General features: G+C 35.2%; 1 protein-coding gene across 2 annotated transcripts in view; it reads right to left on the minus strand.

Annotated features, from left to right (window-relative positions):
• Nprl2 (Nitrogen permease regulator-like 2) overlaps positions 1 to 24,509 on the minus strand; it is a 62,935-nt gene that overhangs the window by 34,665 nt on the left and 3,761 nt on the right. For both annotated transcript variants that reach the window (XM_089106595.1, XM_089106594.1), the window contains exons 2-3: positions 23,986 to 24,093; positions 16,912 to 17,003 (exon numbers count right to left, since the gene is read on the minus strand). In XM_089106595.1, the coding sequence (XP_088962721.1) occupies positions 16,912 to 17,003; positions 23,986 to 24,072 (179 nt within the window). In that variant the 5' untranslated portion in view covers positions 24,073 to 24,093. The remainder of the gene's footprint in view (positions 1 to 16,911; positions 17,004 to 23,985; positions 24,094 to 24,509) is intronic.

A 24,509-nucleotide genomic window follows, 5' to 3' on the forward strand; every position in this document is an offset into this window, starting at 1 on the left:
CACTTCGGCCCATTAATTTGTCCGCTACAGATACAACATTTAGTTATATGCCACCAATTTTTTCCCTATTACATATTGATTATTTCTACGAATGTGGGCGTTCCTCAAAATATTTGGCTCTGCTCCAAAATATATTTCTGTTTACACAGAAACTGTTTCCGGAAAGTTAGAAATAACATTAGAACGTGCACCTTTTATAGTAATTATAAAAAAAAACTTTTTACACAAAATAAGTTTTTCAAAGAAAAGTAAAGAACTCCATTAAACAAAAAATGAGCAAAAATAAAATCAAATAATCAACCAAGCGTCAAACTATCACACATCGGCATCGATAAATAAATGAAACCCAAAACGAACAGAAATTGCAATAAATAACCGAGGCAAACTCAAAACGAGCAGAGATTAACATAAGTTGGGCTCAAAACCCTTATGCCTTCCCAAGGCCAGAACATAATTTGCACTTTACTGAAAGAAATATAAATGATATACTTTTATAACTTTAATAAATCAAATAAAATTAACATTTTGATTACTAAATATCAGTATATATACATTAAACTGACAATGCACATTCATTTGTATTTTTTTCCAGTAAAGTGCAATTTATGTTTTCACCTTGGGAAGGCACATGGGTTTTGAGCCCAACTCATGTTAATTTTTGCTCGTTTTGAGTTTGACTTGGTTATTGATTGTAATTTCTGTTCGTTATGATTTGTGGTAATTTCACGCTTGGTAGATCATTTGATTTTCTTTTTGCTCATTTTTTGTTGAATGGAGTTCTTTACTTTTTTTTGAAAAACTTATTTTGTGGAAAATTTTTTTAATTAATTTCTGTTCGTTTTATATTGAAATAATCTTTTCAGAGAAAAAGAAAATAGTACTTTAACAAAACATATTTTTGTTTTTTTAAGAATTTATGGTTTGGCCTGCTATTTCCATGCTGGAGAAAAATTTTCATCAATTTTGAAAAACATACACCCTTTTAAAAATGTGGACACAAATAGTAGTGTTTAATTTAGTTTCATACCACCTCTAGTTGACCTGAAATAGAAAACTTGATACCATTCGCAAAAAAAATCCGTTTACTTTCTTTGAAAGCTTGGATACACTTAAGCTATTTTGATTTTGTTAAATTTTAAGAGCAGAAGTAGCCCCGAAAGCATAAACATAATACCCTCAGTCGTTCTTGGGAAACTGCTGAGATGCCTTATTGGGAGCATTAACACAGTGCATTTTAATTTAATCTTAAGGCAACAATTAGATTTTAAACATAAGGGCAAATGGGACGGTGGGCGTGGGATTAGTCTCCGTCCAATCATTTTCGAATATTAAAAAGGGTATCAGCCCTTTCTATTTTCAATTGAATGAGCCCTTGTCGAAGTTCCTACGACAACTCCTTCGATACAAAGGGCCCTGGTCTAAATAACAACAACAACAAAAAAATAATAGCCGTCAAATCACTTTTGACTATTAAAAAGGGCACAAGGCCTTTCGACTTCTAATCGGATGAGCCCTTTTTGAGTTTCTACGACAACACTTTCTATAAACAACTTATATGCCCCCAGGGCATAAATTAAAACCCTTACCCTAAGGGCTGTGAGGGTAATTGTCATCCTCTAAGACCTAATTTCCAGAACTTTTAACTACGTTGAACAAAATGGTTATCTCTAAACTTTGATTGAATATGTTTATGGAAATGGTGGGCGCGAGAGGGGGTTAATTACTCTCTACTCACTTTCGACTATAAAAAGGGCAATTTCAATTTCCAATCAAATGAGTCCCTTTTGAAATTTCTACAACCAATTTTTATATAGACCTTATATGCAACCCGTGCAAAACTTACAACCCTGGCATTGAAGGGTCTGAGCGAGTTATCATCCTAAATGACAGAATTTTAAGAGCTTACGACTACGTTGATAAGAATAGATATACCATAATTTTCATTGGATGTGTTTGGGGAAATGGTTGGTGTGGGAGGGGTGTTAGTTGCCCTTCAATCACTTTTGAGTATTAAAAGGGCACTAGCCCTTTCAATTTCCAATTGAATGAGCCCTTTTCGAAGTTTTTACAACATTCGATTTCTTTTTCGATTATTGTTTTCGATTTCTATAAAAACCTATATGCCCCCAGGACATTACTTACAACCCTTGCCCTGAGGGCTGTGGGGGGAGGGGTTGTCATCCTGAAAGACCTAATTTTCAGAACTTTCAACTACATTGAATAAAATAGCTATCTAAAAATTTTGATTGGAGGTGTTTGGGGAAAAGGTGAGCGTGAGAGGGGGTTAGTTGCCCTCAAATCACTTTCGACTATTACAAAGGGCACTAGCCCTTTGAATTTCCAATTGAATGAGCCCTTTTTCAAGCATCTACGACAAAGATTTCAATAAAAACTTATATTCCCCCAGGGCATAACCCTTGCCCTGAAGACTGTGGGGAGTGTTCTAATCGAAGGCATAATTTCCTGAACTTTAAACTGCGTGGTACAAAATGGCTATCTCAAATTTTGATTGGATGTGTTTGGGGAAATGGTGGGTGTGGAAGGGGGTGTCAGTTGCCTTCCAATCAGTTTCGACTATTAAAAAGAGGACTAGCCATTTCAATTTCCAATCGAATGAGCCCTTTTTGAAGTTTCTACGACAACGCGTTCTATAAAAACCTTATATGCCCCCAGGCCATAATATACAACCCTTGCCCTGAGGGCTGTGGGCGGGTTGTCATCCTCAAAGACCTAATTTTCAGAACTTACAACTACGTTGAACAAAATGGCTATCTTAGAATTTTTTCTTGGATGTGTTTGGGGAAAAGGTGGGTGTGAGATTTCAATAAAAACTTATATGCCCCCAGGGCATAACTTATAACCCTTGTTCTGAAGAATGTGAGGGGAGTGTTCTAATCAAAGGTATAATTTCCTGAACTTTAAACTGCGTGGAACAAAATGGCTATCTCAAAATTTTGATTGGATGTGTCTGGGGAAATGGTGGGTGTGGAAGGGATGTTAGTCGCCCTCCAATCACTTTCGACTATTAAAAAGGGCACTAGCCCTTTGAATTTCCAATCGAATGAGCCTTTTTTGAAGTTACTACGACAACGCGTTCTATAAAAACCTTATATGCCCCCACGGCATAACTTACAACCCTTGCCCTGAGGGCTGTAGGAGTTTTCTCCTCAAAAACATAATTTCTATCTAGAAATCAACTACGCTGAGCAAAATGGCTATCTCAAAATTTTGATTTGATGTTTTTCAGGAAATGGTGGGCGTGGAAGGGGTGTTAGTTGCCTTCCATTCACTTTCGACTATTAAAAAGGGCACAAGCCATTCCGATTACCAATTGAATGAGCCCTTTTTGAAGTTTCTACGACAGTTTCTTTGATAAGAAGTGCCCTGGTCTAAAAGAAACAAATAATAAATAATATATTGCGCCAACATCGTTCTTATATGCCCCCAGGGCATAACTTAAAACCCTTGCCCTGAAGGCTGTGGGGGAGTGTCCTCCTCAAAAACATAATTATTATCTGGAAATCAACTACGCTGAACAAAATGGCAATCTCAAAATTTTAATTCGATGTGTTTCGGGAAATGGTGGGCGTGGAAGGGGTGTTAGTTGCCTTCCAATCACTTTCGACTATTAAAAAGGCCACAAGCCACTCCAATTTCCAATCGAATGGGCCCTTTTTGAAGTTTTTTCGACAGTTACTTCAACACAAAGTATGCTGGTCTAAGAGAAAAAAATAATAAATAATACATTGTGCCAATATTATTCCTTTTTGCCCTCAGGGAATAACTTAAAACCTTTATTCTGATAACTTTGGGGAAGTGTCCTCCTCAAAAATATATTTTATATCTGGAAATCAACTACGCTGAACAAAATGGCTATCTCGAAATTTTGATTATATATGTTTGGGGGAATGGTGGACGTGGGGGGGGGGCTAGTCGCCCTCCAATCACTTCCGACTATAAAAAAGGGCACAACCCACTTAAATCTCCAATCGAATGAGCCCTTTTCGAAGTTTCTACAACAACTCCTTCGATAGGAAGTGCCCTGGTATGAAAAAAAAAAAAAAAAAAAAAAAAAATAAATAATGCATTGTGCCAACATCGTTCTTTACTTAGGCAGCGCGATTGCGCTGCCTATGATGCAACAGCTAAATGACTTCCGAAGTTAAAGCACCTCCTTCACCAAAATAGCCCTATACCACATAGAATCTTCTTTTTTGTCAATAATGTATCGTGATCAGTTTGTTATCCAAGGGATTATGACAATTGTATAAAAGATCTTGGATTGTACGTTCGAGAACAAAACCCTATATTAAGTTACTTCCTTCTACGCCTACGCACAGGTTAGCCACAGAAGTTCGTAATTTAGACTTGTAGCCCTGACTTGTGTTCCCCTATTTCGGATCTCCCTGACCTGTAGAGAACGGGAGGAATATCAACCCTCAAATGGAAGTTTGCCGCTACTTAAAGATAACCAAATTCAACAGACGATTACTAGTTCTCACAACTAAATATAAATTACTATTAACCAAGTGATTAATTAGTAAACTACTAATTAATAAATTTCAACGAATTATAATTAATTTACTACTACCGATTAACTAACAACTAAATTACTACGTACTAATAACCAACTATTAACTGCTTATTACTAGAACGATAATCAGAAAAATATCAAGAAAAACCTTTAAAAAGGAGATGAGACTATTGAGGTTTTAATTGCGATAAAAACAAGATTCTATCATCCGCTTATATAACGATTTCAGCATTAGGAATACAACAGAGCATGTCATTAATGTACTACAGAAAAAGAGTGGGCTCCAAAACTGAAATTTGGGGAATTTCCCTGGAAATTAAAATTCTTTTTAAATTGCATTCTTAATTTTACAGACTTGTTTCCAATTAAATTCGGGTTCGATTGTTATTCAATTCGGGTCTTAGGACCCAATTTCCCCCTTTCCGATATTTCTACATTTTACAATGCCTTGAATATATTTGTATAATTTCCTTTTCTTTTTACGAATTTACTAAATTCTACTTCTTTCAAAATATTTGACCCGTTCCCAAAGCACGTTCCTGGGTACGCACAGACCGTATCCCCAAAAAGTTGAATATTATTCTATATTTTTCTAAACAAATTCTGAATTCAAACAACTTTTCACACAAATGACTTCAAAAGATTAAAATAATTTTTGAGAAGTTACTCCTCTCGCGAAGGTCATATCAAGGGGGGAAGGGGATTAAACGGGGTTTGACCCCCTGCCCAGAAATTTTTTATCCGACTCTTAAAAACGTAACAAAAATACATATAAAGAAATTTTGATATGTTTTTAAAGTTTTCTTATGTAAAATCCCACCCTAAAGACCCCCCCCCCCCGAAAAAAAAATCTTAGATACGCCCTTGCCTCTCGCTAAATTGCTTCCCTCCAAAACAAATCTTGGTACCCGGATATACTTTGTAGGCTAGATATTGAGCAGAGAGAAGACTGTCAGGGTCATTAAATCAGTGTCAAACGAATAATAGTCCACTTCTCAATAATGTTTGAAGATTCTAATATTACTTATTAGAATGTTCGAACATTCTAATATTACTTATCCGAAAAGCCCGATTACTTGTCCTTAATGTTTCACTAGAGATAAATAATGTCGGAGGTTAGTGGGATTACTACTTGAAACTGTCTGGATTAGTTGTCGGATCAGGTAAACCTTCCAACCATGGAAAATGCATGCTAACTGAGGATAAGTGACGTTATATTTAAATAAAAAAACAACCTTTTCAAAAATAGAAAAATGTGAAATTGTATGCAGAGACCGAAAAGGGACGGTAATTGTGAAATGTAGTATACCCCCAGGGGTTTTTAACTACGTTTACAGGGGAGTACACGCGATTAATTGTGTTATTCGCCAAATCGTCTATAGCGGTTCAGTTGACAAGTAGCCAGACAGTTGTTATTTGTTATAATTATGACATAGATTATGCAGTATAACTATTTGTTGTCATCTTTTACTGATTACATCCTGGGATGTTAATATTAAGCAGATAAGTCGGATAAGAGATGCTCGAACGTACTCTAACTTCTAAACACCTTGGAAACCAAATAAGACCGGATAGAGCAGACTGAAACAATCACTAGAGCTTACCAAAAAAAATATAAAGTTAAACAATAATAGGTACTTATGTATTATAGCGACCCCACTCAAGTTCCTGCTCTGAATAGATCTGTTGGATATGAGAAAATCCGGTTTAGCTGTCTGTATTCGGAGACACGGCTCGGTGGAAAAATTATGATGTAGATATATTTTAATTAAACATCTAATATCTAGAGCTGATATTTTGGTTAGGTTATGTTAGGTATTTAATATAATGCGTGTGGGCGGCCTGCCTTCCATAATTCTTTGTCTTACTTTCCATAACTTTGCTAAGCTGAATTCATTATTTCAACCGAAAAGATGAGATTTCTAACCTATCATATGATAGATCTCTATCATATGATTCATTCGCTTCAGATCTATTGAGTAATCGTGCCAGACTTTTTAAATTGCTTAGAATTTTCTGTAGAAAATAATATAAACTTCCTTGGTGTAATAACGGTCATTAAAGGTTTAGAAAGCTTATACAGAATTTAATTACGGATAACCTATTTCAAGTTGTCAATCTTGTTATCTTTCAAAGAATAAGAGACCAGCGCCTTCTTTCCTTTGAAACTGGATTTTCCGTAAATACTAATAATAAGTATAATAAGATTAATAATAATAAGATTTCTATAATAATAAGATTTTATAATAATAGATTTTATAATAAGATTTTAATAATAATAAGATTTCTAATAATAAGACTAATAATAAGTATAATAAGATTAATAAGTAAAATAAACAGTGTTCTGTTTGTGGGCTTTTGGTCCTAATACCGTGACTGTTATTGACGTTATTCCCCAAACAAGAAAAACCACTGCATTAGTTAAGATAAGCATTTTGTTCGCCGTTTTTTTTTTGTTTCCTATGAGTTGTGAAACTAGAAAAACTTTGTATTCCGAGCAGGTTCTTTTTATTTGTATTAGCGTCGACAACAACAAAAAATAGTGTCTCAATCAATGCACTGAAGGTAAGCATTAATTAATGTCAATACTAACGACATTGTTGGTAGAGTTCAAGAGTGGTGCAACTGTCCTCTTCCCTACCACTCAAACGAGTTCAGGATCAAGAGCAGTTCAAAATTTAGAACGATTTGGTTTTATTTGTCATAACATCAACAACAACAAAAGAGGAGAGAAAGTCAGCATAAAAATCAAGACAGAGAGCTAATCCTAATAAATTATTGTCAAAAGTACTGACAATAATTGGCAAAGGTATTGACAATATAAGCCTTGGTTTGTAGCTCTGGTTACATGACTGGAAGACAACCTATAGTAGCAATAATGACTTTTATGGGTTTAAAAGCCCTAGGGTGACGACAATACAAAATGAAAAAATAATCCTAATTAATATACATTCCATAAAAAAAACATTTAACAAATTACAAAAATCCATTTCTGTACTCCATTGCTAGCCTGAGATATCGTCTTAGCCTTTCAACACTTCATTTATTATACTCGAAGCCAGCTTTCATCAAACCTAAACCCTCAATATACTTCCTTTCACAACTCACCCAACATACGACCCACAGTCTCATACATGTCTCCATACAAAGGACAAAAGCAAGGGCCATCCTGTTTTTTATTCCTCCCTAAACATTTTCTTCTCTACTGACTCTCAAACGTAAATTTATTACTATTTAAAAACCACCAAAATTGACTATTAGCATTTTTTTTAGATATCACTGAAGGCGGATAAAAGTGGAACTCCTCAATAATTTTTAGCATCTTTCTTAAGCATAACAACAAAAATCCCTTTCTCCATACATGAATTCAAAACCAATGTTGTAATATCTAGAAATAAAAATAAAACTTATTTAAAAATATTGCAGAAAAATCCAATCCATTAATGCTATTAGGTGGTTTTACAGATCAATAATATTGTTAGTGTTAATTATCGATATCTTATTAAATCCACAACCAAAGTATTCTCAATTGGAGGGGGGCTAATATTCTTTATATTAATTACTGACACCGTGTTTAAATTCAACGGCCGAAATACTCTCACTTACAGGGAGTGAGAGTTCAGGAATTGCTTCAAGTTTTACGTTTATCAAGGGATTACGTTTTTACGTTTACGTTTTATGATATAAAATATTCGTAACTTACAACAATACGATTCACAATAATTACGATTTACGTTTTACATTTTACGATATTATTAATAAACGATTTATATTTATCAAGCATATTTTCAGCAATCTTCCCAAAAAATTACCCATTATAAGAATAATTAAAAATAATTTGAATCGTTCAGAGGTTAAAAATCAATAGAGCTTCTCTCGTTAATTATTGGACAAATCACCTAACTCATTACTACTAATTAAGTTTTTCTTCATCATTCTGGTATAGGTTAACAGATTCAATGATTGACTACCCATTTATTTACCATTAAAAAAAAAAATTACCTATTATGGGAACACTTATTTCCTATGAATCGGTAAAATAATCTGTATCTACCACAAGTAAAGAATCAATAAAAATTGCTACTGTTTGTGTATAGACGAATTGTAACCGTAACAAGGGACCAGTTTTTCCTGGTCCCTGATAATGACTAAAAGTTTTGATATAGTTCTGATAATGACTAAAATTATCCAAGAGAAATTTATGTTAAGAGAAGCAAAAGATGGGGTTCACGTTATTTTAATAAATTCTATATATTTGAAACAAATTAAATTTTCAATTCAAATTCAATTCAATCAAATTCAATAATTAATTGGTTTGTAAAAAGTGTATTTGTTAGACAGTGAAGATATTGCGAAACATTGAATTGGCTTGGGATTATACACCTTGGATTACGTCATTTAATTATGACAAAAATAGGCCAAAATCAATGAATCAAGCTCGGATTGAGCAGTAGTTCAGGTGTCTTTACCGCTTGCCCTGAGGAATGGAATGAAATGCAAATATTTGATTAGTTGAATTTTGCAAACGCTACAGAGTATTCCTGAAAGTTGGTTGTGATTCCTAAAGTAGCGTCGATATTCAAACGCTGTTGGAAATCGTCGGTGCAGGAGATAGGGGTGTTAGCGGTGCCCAAATTAACGGTGGCTTAGCGAACTGCACGTCCGCATCGACGTGGATAAATTATAGGTGCCAAAATAGGTAAGAGAGATTACATATTTTATTTGCACTTGCCATGGGCCGAAAAAGGAAGATTGCTAAAACTGTCCAAGTAGGATCCCAGTCTGCTGAGAACAGTTTGTTGAATTCGACTGTTTCATCTGAAGGGAATAACGATGTCGCTTCACTGAAGACCCTGGCGGATGATTTTGCTAAGATGCTAACAATACTTACTGAAAATGGTAAAAAACTAGACTCTATAAACGATAGTATAAAAATGTTGGAAAATCGTATGGTATCAGTGGAAAATACACAGTCTGAGCTAAAATCAGAAGTTAATACTACGAGCTCGCGTGTTACACAGCTTGAATCTGATGTTCTAAGCTTAAGAAATCAAATGTCAATTATCGCTAGTGCAACGAAAAAGTATGAAACCGGGAGTGCAGATCTGTCTCGTCGGCTTATGGCATCTGAGTATCGACATACAGAGACGAATATTATCGTTTGGAATGCTCCCTGCGAAAATACTACCCAAGCCGAAACGTTTTTTGACCATTTGTGTTTGGAGGGTCTAGGTCTGTCCATGGTCCAGAGGTTTCGAGTTGTTGGTAATGTCCGTAAGGAGCAACCGTATTTTAAAGTTGATGTTGGTTCTCGAGATGCGAAGGTCAGTGTGCTTAAGAACGGAAAGAAATTAAAAGGTAATGTTATTGGACACCCTAAAAATGTATCTGTTAGCGATGATGCACCAATATCAGTTCGTGAAGCTCGAAGGAAGTTGTATGCAAAAAAATCTAGATTAAATAATATTCAAGTTTCATCATGGGTTTCTAATACAGTTCCACCATATATACAGATCGACTGTGGTGGTGTGGCGGCACAATTTGGTTACGATGAGCCTATCCCTGAGTTATGTGCCCAATAGCTGGTTATATCATGAATGGTGAATGACGAGTTTTTTAAGATATTTTTTTTTGTTTTTTTTTTTTTTGTTTTGTATTTGTGTTTATGGAAAAAAAATGAAAAGTTGTTCTTTTTTCCTCATTTATTTAGTTTTTGTTAGAATTTAGAATGGGTAAGTGGTAGACACAGGTAGAGCATTGTGTTTTCTTTAATAATAATTTTCTGGAATTCAGTAATGGAAACAGTAAGCCTGTATTGTCACAGGCTAGTGTTAGTGTCAATTTTTTCACTTTTTTTGTATTCGTTTGTTTATTTATACTATTTTGTTAATATGTTTCTTATTATTTTTAGGTTATATTGTGTTTTTTCTGGAGTTTCGATTACGTTGGAAACGGGACCACCGACCCTCCGAGTTATAGTAAGTTATTCAGTTGGTTAGGTTTGGTTGCAACTACCCTCCTTTTCTTTTATATATATATATATATATATATATATATATATATATATATATATTTATAAAAAATGGTAATTTTTCGTAATGATCGTTTGGATTGGCTTGAGAATAATCCATTGAGTGTTTCGGATTTAGGATTAGGGGTACTTCACAGGGATTTTGATATGGGGGTAGATGATGTTTTTCCGAAGGTTAATTATAAGTGCCCAGTTGATTTACATACTAGACTTGCACCGGATAAACTTGGCATTTTTCATTTGAATTGTCAGGGGTTAAATAGTACATTGGATTATTTGTCGGAGCTGTGTATGCTATCTGATTTTCATATTCTTGCACTTACTGAAACATGGTTAATGAATAATACTTCTGGACTATTGGATATTTTAAATTATAATATGTATGTTAAGAACCGTACTCACCATCAGCATGGAGGACTTGCCCTGTATATTAGAACTGATTTGAATGTGAAGGTTAGGGATGATTTGTCTGTTAATAAAGAGATGGTTTTTGAGTGTTTTTTTACGGAGGTTGATAAGAATGGTGACCCATTTTTTATTGCTGTTTGTTACCGCCCCCCTTCAGCTAGTGTAGATTGTTTTTTAGAATTATTAGAGCAACAAATGGACCTTCTAACTCGTAAGAACATGCCTTGTTTTGTGTGTGGAGATTTTAACATTGATTTGAAATTGTTAGCATCTAATTTAAAAGACTGGAATTTTTTGAATTTAATGTTAGGTTATGGGATGCATCCTGCTGTAAATAATATTTGTACTAGAGTGACGGATTTATCTTCATCTCTAATTGATAATGTATTTTTGAATGTTCCCCATGATTCGTCGAGTGTTGTGTTAAATGATGTTTCGGATCACTTTGGTTTGGCTATATTAGTTCCGGGTATATTTAAGAATATTAATATTAATTGTGATGCTCGCCCTAAGCCTAAGAAATTATTAGTTGATTCAAATACTATTTCAAGATTTAAGTTTAGGATAGAACAGTTAGATTTTAAATTTTTACAAGAAAAATTATATTTAAATTTGAAGTTTGAGCTTTGGTGTAGTAAGATTAAGGATACGTTTTTGGAATGTTGTGAAGTGTCAGGAATACAGAAAAGAAGGGTGTCTCCGAATAAACCTTGGATTACAAAGAGTTTGTTACAGTCAGTTAATAGAAGAGGTTTTTTATATAAGTTGTCAACAAGGAGCAATGATCCTCATGATAAAGTAATATATAGACTTTATAATAGTAGGTTAAATGCTGCACTCCGACTGGCTAAGGTAGAATATTATAAGGTTAAATTTAAAAAAGTTGAGGGTAACCCGAGTAAGACTTGGAAATTGATTAAGTCGGTGACTTGCCCTGGTAGCGTCTTGATCCGTCCAGATAATATGGGAATGAATAATAATGTTGCAGATGAGATGAGTGTAATCACTTCGCTACTATTGGGCAGCGTGTGTCATCATCGGTGCCAGTATTTGATCAAGATGGAGATTTTCGTCAGTTCCTACCTGAAGATTGTGATGTGTCTGCATACCTTAAATCTGTAACTATTGATGAATTATTTGATATTATAAATAATATGAAAAATGGTGCATCAGGAGACGATTTTATTTCGTTGAAGGTTTTGAAGTCGATTTTACCTGTTATATCTGGTCATTTTTTAGGACTGGTAAATAATTGTTTAAAAGCTGGAATATTTCCTGATTGTCTAAAGTGCGCGAATGTTATCACGATATTTAAAGGAGGGGATAAGAATTGTTTTAGTGATTATACACCGATTTCTTTACTGCCATTTATTTCTAGAGTGTTTGAAAAGTTGATTCATAGTAGGATGGTAAGTTTTTTCGAAAAAAGACAATTTTTTAGTTCTAGTCAGTTTGGGTTTAGGAGTCATCATTCTACAGAGCATGGAGTTTTGTTTTTAACAACTTATATTAATGATGCTTTAGACAAGGGTCTGAAGACAGCTTCGATATTTTTGGATATTACTAAAGCATTTGACTCTGTTGATCATGATATACTAGTTCAAAAGCTATATAGTAGTGGTATACGTGGTGATTTTTTAAATGTGATAGTTAGTTTTCTTAGTGGAAGGACTCAGTGTGTCGTGATGGATGGAGTTACATCTAAAATTGAATATGTTTCGATTGGAGTACCCCAGGGTTCCGTTTTGGGCCCTTTGTTGTTTTTGGTTTATATTAATGACCTTTGTAGAGCTTCAAGTAATGTTTCTTGTTCTTTAGACCTTGATACTTACGGTACAAAAGGAATTCTACCATGTTTTGCTGATGATGCCCATTTCACCGTAGCTGCTAGAACTGAAAATGAGTTGATGACTATATTGAAACAAGGTATTTCTTCGATTGAAAAGTGGATGCGAGTAAATAAATTGAAACTGAATCATAATAAGTCGAATTTTTTGATTTATGGTAGAATTACTGGACATTATCCATGGATTAATAATATAGAAGTAGGGCACCATACTATTGTAAGATCTACTAGTACTAGATACCTTGGTGTTATAATTGATGAAAGCCTTAGTTTTAAAGACCATATTGCATCTGTTAACAGCAAATTGTCTCGTAATATTGGTATTATGGGTAAACTTAGGTATCTTTTTCCGTGTGAAATTCTGAGAATGTTGTATTTTTCTATGGTTCACCCATATCTCATTTACTGTTGTATGGTTTGGTCGAAAACATTCGTAACTCACCTCCATCCGCTCTGCGTAACACAGAATATGGCAATTAGAGTTCTTTATGGTAATCAAATTAACATATCTGTATCGGTGAGGCATCTTTACCGCGAGTATAAAATTCTACCGTTAGCAGGAATATGTGTATTCTATAATGCTCTGTTTATGTTTAAATATTTAGCTTCGGAGTTACCATCATGTTTTTCAGGAATGTTTAGTCTTGCGTCTACTACTCACGATCATTTGACACGATCTTCTCAGTTGGTGCGAAGACCAGCTATGGTCACGTCTAGGTTTTCAATTCGCCATGTTGTTCCGTTGGTTTGGGAGAGTTTGCCTGAGGATTTGAGGAATGTTGGGGGTTTGCAGGATTTTCGTAAGTCGCTAAAGAACCATTGTTTTGATGTGTATACTTTGAATGGATTATTCCACGCCACTTAAGTTTTGTTTTTGAGGAGGGTTTAGTTGCAGCTGAATATGATTATAATTATTATAATTTTGTTGGGTGTTGTTTGGAGGTTCGTTGGTTTTCGGGTCCGGTAAGTTGAGCTCTAATTATGTTTTTTTTTTTCTGTTTTTTTTTTTTTTGTTTTTTTTTGTTTCTTGATTTATTAGGTGGGTTTTCTCCCGCACAAGCATTGCTTCAGGGAATCGATGATGTATATATTTTTTTTTTTTAAATAAAACCATTGTTACTTAAAAAAAAAAAAAAAATAGCTTTTCATTAGAAATCTTGTAGGCTGTTTTAAATTAGGCAGAAATGGAGCATAAGGATCTAACAAATGGGGACAACAGGGAAAAGGTCCCCGATCCCTGCTAAAAGGCCATAGATAAGTTGATTTCCAGACATATTCTAGTTGTCGTTTTGAGTGCCGTGTTCAACACGGGCGAATGTCTTCTCAGAATCCGTGTTCAACCATGCAATTCTGTCGCGTTACAATTTTGAGGAACTCGTGTCCAACGCGCTTGGAACTCGTTAGATGAAAATGCTTTAAAGCTTTGCTAGGTTGAACACAAAGAACCTGAAAACGATTTTGTCGAACCCGCTCAAAACACGCCTCAAACCCAGCGCCTAAAAACACAACTCAAGCTGTTTTTCCGGGGATTCTACATGATACAAAACCAAACTCAAGCTCTACAAAGAATTTGTGTTAGGCTTATGCTACGTTATGGAATTTGGAAATAAATTCATAAACATTTCCTAGAAGGCCTTTGACACAGTTCTTCTGTGACTAGATCCGTTCCTTTCCTATATTAATATAAAGAAAAATTCTACAAAAATAAATTTTCAAAGAAAAGTAATGAGCTCCATTAAGCCAAAAATGATCAGAAATAAAGTCAAATAATCTTTCAAGCGTAAAACTACCACAAATCACTATCAATAAATAAATTAAACTCAAAACGACCAGAAATTACAATAAATAGCCGAGTAAAAACTCAAAACGAGCAGAAATTAACATGCGTAAGGCCGATAACCACCATGCCTTCTCAAGACCAGAACATAATTTATGCTTAACTGAAAAAAACAAAAAACAAATGACCGTTTATTGTCAGTTTAATTCACATGTATTGATATTTATTCCTTAAAGTTTTGATAATTTTTCGTTCCTGAAAATAAAAAAAAGTGAAAACATTTAAAACGTATTTTGTTTTCAGTAAAGTATACAATAAAGCGCAAAAAATTTCATTTATTTATTGATAGAGACTTTGGTAGTTTTACGGTTGAAAGATTATTTTACTTTATTTCTGCTTATTCTTGGATTAATGGAACTCTTTACTTTTTTTTTGAAAAACTTGTTTTGTGGAAAAAGTTTTTTAAAATTAATTTCTGTTTGTTTTTTATATATGCAGTCTTTTTCATGGAAAACAAGTAATATTTTATATCTTTTCAGTTTTTTTTTCTATAAGAATCTATAACCTGGGTTGCTATTTGTATGTTGAAGAAACTTTTTCAACATGTTTTAATCCTGACACAAACAGTATTTTTTAATTTAATTTTAAAACTCCTGAAGTTGACCTGAAAAACAAAATTAATATCATTCCCAAAAGATTCTATTTACGCTCTCTGACAACTTGGATAAACTGACACTCTTTTTATTTATTTAAATTGTAAGAGCAGAAATAGTAATAGTAGTAGCCCCGAAAGTTTGAACTTAATACACCCAGTCGTTCTCGATATTGCTGGGGTTTTATTGGCAAACAAGAACATAATGCCTTTTGATTTATTTTAAAGTAATATTTAGTTTTGAAGCATAATAGGTCATTTGCATATTAGTGGGGGATTGACATACCCAATATCCCTAAAGACAAAGTTGGACCGTTCTACTATGCTGAACAAAATGGCTGTCTCAAAATTTTGACTGGATGCTTTTGGAAATTGAATGTGCTTGAAAGAAGGGTTACTTGCCCTCCAATCTCTTTTTACTCTTCAAAAGGGCACCAGAACTCTTAATTTTGAATCGAACTAGTTCTTATAAAAGTTTCGATGATATTGCTAGCTATTATAGAGTGGTGCTGCCTATGATATTGCTTATATGCCCTTTGAAAAGCTGTATGCATACAATTTTGTCAATTTATTCACTTAATTGAAAATCTGCCAAAACATTCCCTAAAAGTTTTACTTTAATGCCCTTAGCGTCATTAGTTACAGTGTCTGTAGTGGTAGTATTAAAAGCATACACGTAGTACCTTCTGGCTAGTTCAATATCCCTCACAACTTACCGTTAAAGGTCTAAATTAATAATGTAAGTTATTCTTCAAATATTGCTTTGTCACCTTTTTAAAAGTCCACATGCTCATAGTTTGTTTAAATTGAGGTCAACATCCTTCTAAATATTCCTTAAAAGCTTCACTTTAATACCCTAAGCTTGCGCAGTAAAAATAATTGTAGCAGCGTTAGTAGCAGAATACACATAGCAGCCTTAGTTTCTTCAACATCCCCTTCAACACACGCTAAAATTTTCAGCTTAATACCATGAACTGCTCCTGAAGCATTTCTGACGCGGCTGCTTGACAACCTGTGTGGGCATAGTGCATTTCAAATTAGTTTCATACAGTTTCTATATATCCCAAAATTTTTAGTTTTAAAAGTTTTAAAAGCAGCAGTAGTAGTAGTGGCAGTAGAATTAATTGTAGTAGCTTGAGCTTTAGTGGCAGTAGCGGTAATAGAAGTAGTAATAATAGTAACAGTAGTATGAGAAGAAGCAGTAGCATTAGGATACAGATATTTTTGGTTAGTTCAAAATCCCTCACAACAAGCTCTGTTAGTCTCAACTTCACACACAAAACTGTTCCTAGGATATTGCTGTTTCACCCTTTTGACAACCAGCCTACAGACGGCGTGTTTTGATTCAGTTCACCTTCCCCCTTAAAAGTCCCTAGAAAATTTCACCTTCATACCATTAGGCATCTTTTCTTGTTCAGGATATTCAAAATGAGCATTTTTGTTTGCTTATTTATTTACAAATCCTATTACCTATATATTTGAACACCCACACCCACAAATTAAAGGAAAATCGTAAGTTAGATTATGCCACAATAAAGATTAGAGGACCCGAATTGAATAGGACTCTTTCAAAATATTATTTTTACCTAATATTATTTTAATATTAATATTGTTTTATTATTTATCAAAAAGGAAAATCAGGCATGAAAATGTGAGAACTTACAATGATATAGTACAATGCTGCAGTTGTGGTTTTGGTATGATATAAGCACTAATTGCATCAAAAGTCTCCTTAGTTACATAATTCTCAGGAACCTGAAAAAAGAAATGTTACGAAAAAATATTTAAAGTTTCTTGACATAGAATCTCATTTTCATCTTTCACCCCTTAAAAACCCGCGGCCTGAACAGCTCTCACGCTCATAAGGTTTCGTATCCCTTACCTGCACATCTCAAATAGATACACATAGGTCTGACTCTTTCTTTTTTTGTTCTATACATAATCCTTAGGTTCCTTAGGTTGGAATTTCGACAAGCCTCGTTTTTGCACTCCTAAACTACACCCGTGCCAGGAGGGGCCCACCTCCTTGGCAGTTGAGAGATTGGCATAAGCGTAAGTGCAAATTAGCAAAAGTAGACAAAACTCAAATCAAGAAGCTGGCGATTGTCTCCATCACCATTCCCCCCCCGATTCCGTAGTAGAGGGTGACAATATTGACAAGAAAAATGTCTACAGAGCGGCGCAGAACTGGAATACAGCTTATTCAAAAGTAGCTTTCCCTTGGAAGTATTTGTTTAATGTAAATAACCTGTTTATAATTAATAAACAATTAATTTTCAATTTATCAATAGAAAGCACTGGAAAGTAAATTTGAAACACGAAAAAATACGTCAAAAAGACATTCATCCCCTTCTTGTGAGAGACATCTCTGAACGGTAACTGATCGATGGATGATGCTGCATACAAGGTAACTGACCATAAAACTACATACAGATATCCTGGTAAAGGTACAGCAAATGAGTACATTCAAAGGAGGATGGTGGAAGGGTTCAAAATTACCCAGCTTAAACTGGATGTAAAAAATTGAAACTGTAAATATTTAGAACAACTTCTGATCTTCCGACACACTACTTGATAAATCCTCTGACACCCCCCCCCCTATGAAGTAACCCATTTTGAACTTATGGTACCTTGCGAAGCAATAAATCGCTACGCTAGAAAGTTTCCGACGCAACTGAGCGTGTTTTACCAGCGATGTTACACTTTGACGCCCTTGCAGCTTGATTTTGAAACCATATGGAAGACGTCTACATGCTTCTATCTGGAGTGTCAGCAAAAGAAGAGAAGCGTACACAATTATGGATCTGATACAGGAGCTCTAGACTGAAAAATAGATAACCATTTTTTCCCCAAAACAGTTTGCCCAAGTACATCTACGAAAAAGTAACTTAAAAAAACAGCTAAAAAATGAAAGACACCAATCAAATGGTGAATTATTACACTTGCATAGGATAAGCATTTCTTTTTTATATATATATATATAAGAAGATGGTTGACCAGCAAATCAAGGTTGATAACTGAACCAACATAAACTTAGCCTGTTGTTAATTATTTCGTCAAGATCAATGCATGTAGCTCTGTGAGCTTTCTTGACTCCTTTTCAAAGATTAGGGTGGACTTTACTTACTTTACTTAGGGCTCCTGTCGCATGGTTGACAGCGTAGAAAGCGTTGCAACTTTATTCCCTAGAGAGGACCAAGCCTTCTGGTTCAAGACACACCTTAGCGCACCTAGAAATATAAGGCATTCTCCAAACGACATGGAGTCTTACGACTACAAAAAAAGCTTTCGCAATGCGGCTACCCTGTTCTACATCCACGGAGCTATTGTTCGAAATCACGGAGCCAAGATAGGTAAAGTTACTGACAACTTCGACATGGGCTTCACACAATTGTTTTGAAGTCGGGGGCCGTAACCGGGCCTGACGGTTCCACTGCAATTACTTTTGTTTTTTGACATTTTTGTTTAAGCCCGACTTTTGCAGTTTCTTCTTGCAGGACATTAAAAACATCCGTCAGATTTCGCAGAGAGTCGGCAACGAGCGCAAGATCATCAACAAAGTCAACATCAGTCAGTAATCGATCTCCAAATTGGAGGAAAAAAGGCAAACAGCCAATTATTCAATTCAAAAGGTAATATGTGACACAATTAAACAATTCCAGGGCGTACACCATCACACGCCGTCGCAGTATTGTCGAACACCGGCTTTGATGGTAATTCGTTCCTTACTAAGATGCAGCTACCTCTGCAATCGCGACGACGAGCTTCCCTTGCTGTTCCCTTGTACGCACCTCTCGGTCTCATTACATAATTTTTTTAACCAGTACGTAATATTTGGATGGCAGTCCAGTGGTGCGACAGAGTATTAGCCATACAGATTTATGGTCGGCAGACCATATGCAGCCTTGAAGTCCACAAAAGCCAAATAACCTTCCTTTCGGAATCCTCTTCTGTACCAATTGCTGCACCGTAAAAATCTGTTCAATAGTGGACTTCTTGGGCATAAGCCCAGCTTATTGGATTCGCACCTTTCTTCGCAGTATATTTCTACAGCAATCAAGCATAGTCATTGTGATCAGCTTTCTGAACATTCAGCAAATGGCAATCTTTCTACAGTTTAAGCATATGCCCTTGCTTCCCTTCCCATTCCTCAGAGGTAAGATTATGCCCACACGCCAGTCCTCCGAGACCGCTGCTGTATGCCTCCTAGAAAAAAAAGCATCCAGAGTTAAAGTAGCATCGCTACTCCTGCATTCTTCAGAGCTAAGTGGATATTCCACATATTCCCACAGGGTGATGCCGTCCGAACTCTTGTAGCACAGTGGATTTCTGTTACCGTGAAGAGGTTTTTACTTTCATCTGTTCATGGTTTTGGGGTGCTGGCTGCTAGGCTCTAAAGATCGTCATTAGTCAACACCACAGCATCAGCATTGAGAACATTGAAGATATCATCCTTCCATCGATTTAATTGGGTAGTTTTGTAATTGAGTTGATGGCCATCTAGGTATACAACAGGTTCAAATAAAGGAGCTTTTTCCCAAGTAGTATCACAGAGATATTTGTATGGCTTCCTACGTCACCTTTTGTTAAACTTGCTGGCAATGAGTCCCCCAATGTGATGATAGTATCATAGGACGAGGCCATAAACAGTTCACTGGTCAGGTCAGAATAGGAAATATGTTCCGTTTAAGTTTCAGCTACAGTTACTGAAGCACAACGGATTTGAACTGTTACTTTTCCTTAGTTGTAACTAAGACGAGCACTGACGACTATATCTGAGAATGGACTGAAAGACGGTATACACTGCTTAGAATTGTTGTCTAGAAGTAGCCTGATCCCGTTCTTCCAGGTATTTTACTGGTCTAGCCACAGCAGATGATACCCCTCATCAATGGATTTAGCTCCATCCTCAGCTAGTTGGGTTTCTATTATTCTGGCAATAGACGCGTAAGCATATGTGTTCTATTGTCAGAAGTGACTTTACTCTGGGGATATTCGACGTCAAAATATTCCAGAGGGTAACACTGATACAACTTTGTTAAATTAGACTCAGATAATGGTCATTTTTTGGTCCAGGGAGAAGTGAGGGCCCTAGGATAAATTAAGGTTGGCTTCGCCCTCCTTATGAGAGTGATGCCATCTTTTGCTCTGGAGTGTATAGTAATGGAAAACCCCATATCAAGAGACATATGGTCAGCAGGTAGAATCTGCATCCTGGGCAAACTCCATTCAGTTGAAAGGATTTAGGGGACTACAGGGACAAAGAAAAATTTCAAAACAAGTAGTCCATGCTCCAGGATATATACTTATATAACTGTCTATGTCAGTAATTCTCAGCCAATCATTAATGATCAGATCTGAGAGCAATTGTTTGAGACAATATAAAGTGTATCAGAAACCTGAAGTCAACTGAGCCTTTCTCATTATACAGTTAGTATGTTTAGTTTATGCGACAACAAATGAGATAAGTACTCTGGCAAGTCAGCCCTGTTTTGTATAACAGACAAGGGGTTGATCCTTTCATTGATTTCCTTTTTTTTAGGGGGGGGGGGCTTTAAATCAAGTGTTGGAGTAAAGGGGGGACACTTGTTCTCCAATTCTGACAGAAGAGTGCACACTAAGGTTTATCTTTTCGTTTTTATACCCGTCGTCCGATAGGCTCTCTAGCCAGTTGTTTCAAAGGTCAACAGGAGAGCCTCAAACCAAGCAAGCAGTTTGAAATTATATTTAGAATCTTGTGTGAATTGAAAGTTGTCCTACTACTTGCATGGAAAGCGCTCAAGCTGGATTCGAAATTCATACTATGTCAGCAAAAAGGAGATAATTTTATCAAGGAGATACTGGAGCAAGGAAGCCCTCTTGCATTCAACTATAATTGGCTGGTTTCTCAAAAATCTGTAACTTGCAGCACACGCAATAGATTTAGTTGATGAATACGAAACGGGATGCATTGTGAACAAATAAAAACGTATAGAACGGGACTAATGTACGTGTTGCACTGAAGGGCAAAGGTCTATCACTTTTAAGTGACCCCCCCCCCTTCCACTCTCTGGAAGATGTGGGAAAGCCCTTCTCATACCATGTATTTTGTTTGTATCTTTTTCAGTTTCGTGTTTACTGCCATAACTTGTTTTGTCACTTGTTTTTATCATTGAATTCAAATACTAAAATTGTGCTTATTGGGAGCTAATTCGTAACTTTCTTAATTAGTTACTAATTATGATGAGCATTCTAGTATTATAATTCTTTGATTCAGTATACGAAGGAGGAATGTAAACATTTATTCCTAGAATCCTACAGTACATCATGCTAACTAATAAATTTATTGTTTTTTAATGTTACTTTTGCACTAAATGTATTATCATAAAATGCATCATTTACTTTGTTTCATATTTTACCTTGAGTCATAATCTATGCTATCAAAAACAAACTAGTGGGAGCTTTACATATTCTCAACCCTATTTCCATTCCTTGCTCTTTATTCATCCAAGCCCCAATTTTTACCAACAGTTTTTTTTTTTTTTTTTTTTTTTTTTTTTTTTTTTTTTCCAGCAAATCAGGTCTTGATCATTTAACTTTGTTCAAGCATGTACCAAAAAAAAAAAAGTTCTCAATCCCTTGAGATTTTCAAAATGGTGTATTTCATGAACGATTTTTTTTTTGCAAAGAGGTTGATATAGAGCATATTCAAGGCTTTTCAAGGATTATTGATAAGCAATAAAAGGAAATCATATCTCTCATAGTCCAGACATTGATTTTCTTGATTTGGGCTAACTTTCTAATGTCACAACTAAGAGAGCAGCAAAAGGAAAAACACAAATTTTTTTTAGCAATAAGAAAACCCTTAAAGTTTTAGACATACTCGCACTATCGTTTTCTCTACCTTGGTCTAAAAAAATGAAATCACAAAATCAACAAAATTGTAACTTTTTTAAATGAGAAGATTTTCGGATTCATTGGGAAATGGTTCCCTTTTGGATCTCTAGGCTTTTCTCTATATCATTTCAAGAAAACATCTTGGGAGTGGGGGAAAAAAAGCTAGGCCTACTTCAGATAATCCTCTCTGACAGTGACAAAAACTCCACTTAAGCTCAAACACTGTAAGCTCTGTCTCAAAGACAAGCACAAACAGTAGTGTCTAATATCATATTCATAAATGTGCCAGCAGGTCCATGCTTCCCATAAAACAGCAGGGCTTAGACCATAACAAATTTTTCACAAAAAGCTGAAAAGAGCAAAATGAAAAATGACCTAAAATATAATTGTTGTAATACAGTTACAATATACGTTTATCAGATGAGGGATGACAGATTTCCATATCCTTGGCCCAACAAAAAGTAAATCGTCCTTGAATTGGGTGAGTAGCAGTCAGAAGGAAGGATTTAAAATACATTGGAGCTTCCTGGGAGGGGGTAAAGAGGAAAGCTTTGAATCGATCAGGATGGAGGAGGAGTGTGTGCAACTACAATAGACCCAGCCAGTTCAGTGTAACAGTGAGCTATTAGCAGTAGTAGTTCATATGAATTTGCATTTCAAATATTTTAATTATAATTTTAGGTTTGGAAATATATTGCCTTCTCATTATATTCAGGTGGAAATTATCAGCATAGCCTAATCTTACTCCAGAACATGCTGAGTATGTTAGCTCTTGAAAATATTAGGTCTAGAGCATAGTTTTCTAGCTGAAAATTATCAGCATATTTCTTGGTCTATTTGAATATACTGAGAACAAAATATATGTAGGTAAAAAGTTTGAACTATGCAAATTCTGCAACTGCTATAGCTGATGGTCTGCTACAATTGTACTGAAGGAATACTGCAACAGATTTCATGTCACACATCAGCTCACTAATTACAGACATTCCTGTAGATTTTGAATCCCAGTAGGCGAATGACAATCATTGAGGGTTTAGCAGACAACAATAGTTATCCTTCCTGAGTCAGCTTCAAATGGCAATTCTTCTGCACTCAACTTTTTTTTTTAGCATGTTTACATGCTTTTGGTTACTATTGGCTAGGGTTCATCCTTTACTAGGTTGGGGACTCTTGAATTTCATGACGAAAAAGTCAAATTTTAAAAGTTATTCATTACTATAAGACACAAAACTGGAAAGTACAAGTAAAAAGAGAAAAAAAAAACTTTTGGTTGTTTATACCTACCCTTAAAAGGAATAAATCCACCAAGTTATGTCAAAATTTGATACCATGAGGATATTAAATGCCACTACTTTTTTTCGTTTTTTAACATCTTGAAAGATGTCACTGCAAAAGCCTTAGAATTTTTGGTACTTCCCCATTATATGGGCCTCTCTAAAAAGTCAAGTTTGGTTAATGCTAATGAAATAAAATAGGATGAATATATATTAGTTTAGAAACAAATTTGGGATATATATTTGCACATTAGGGGGGGGTGGGGTGGGGTAAAGCATAGCATATATAGTAAATATGTAACCTAACCTCGGTACCTTCCCCCCCCCCGAAACCCCAAAAAACCACAGTTTAATATCATATATACAATGCAAACCATACAATCATTACCTAGTCTACAGCAGTTAACATGTCAAAAACGGGTTTTATGATTACCTTCACTACAGCAGTTAACCCTAGAGGCCCATACAATGGGAAAGTACCGAATTTTTCTTCTTTTTTTGCTAGCTGATATATTTTCTTAAATTGTATTTGCCTTTTTGCTTGTGAAAAAAAAAAAGCTTTAACATTGCTGAAAATGAAAACAAACCTGATAAGTTATTTTTGGACCTGCTTGAGGATGGAACTCACTGAAAAGGACAGCTCTGATTGCATCTTTGGAATTTGAATCAACCATCTTGAATTGAAGAACTTTCACCTGAAAGAAAAGGCTGTCAGAAGCTAAACTATTCACTGTTGTACTACTAATGACAAGAGAAATACCCATAAAATTGAATAGAGAAGGGAGAGTCAATCTAAGGACAAAAACTATTGGGTAGAGGGAGAAGGCTTACAATTACTTTTTTCAAATTATACCATTATTTTTTTTTTAATTCTATTATTTTCAACAATTTTGATAGAATAACTTTAAAAAAGCTGTAATAAAACACTGAGTCACATCAATTAAGCTTACACAAATCCAGATTGAAGTAGCCATTGGTGCACTTCACAAACTTTAAGGGGGGGGGGCAAAAGGCATTTTTATAAATTGAGAGAGGGTGTCCCCACTGTCATAGCTAGAGAGTAAAAATTGACACTGTCCCCAACCCCCATGGCTCTGGTGACCCCATGCCC

This window comes from Artemia sp. Qi Xiang Cuo, chromosome 21 (genome assembly GCF_049724085.1).
Source record: "Artemia sp. Qi Xiang Cuo chromosome 21, ASM4972408v1, whole genome shotgun sequence".
NCBI lineage: Eukaryota > Metazoa > Arthropoda > Branchiopoda > Anostraca > Artemiidae > Artemia > Artemia sp. Qi Xiang Cuo.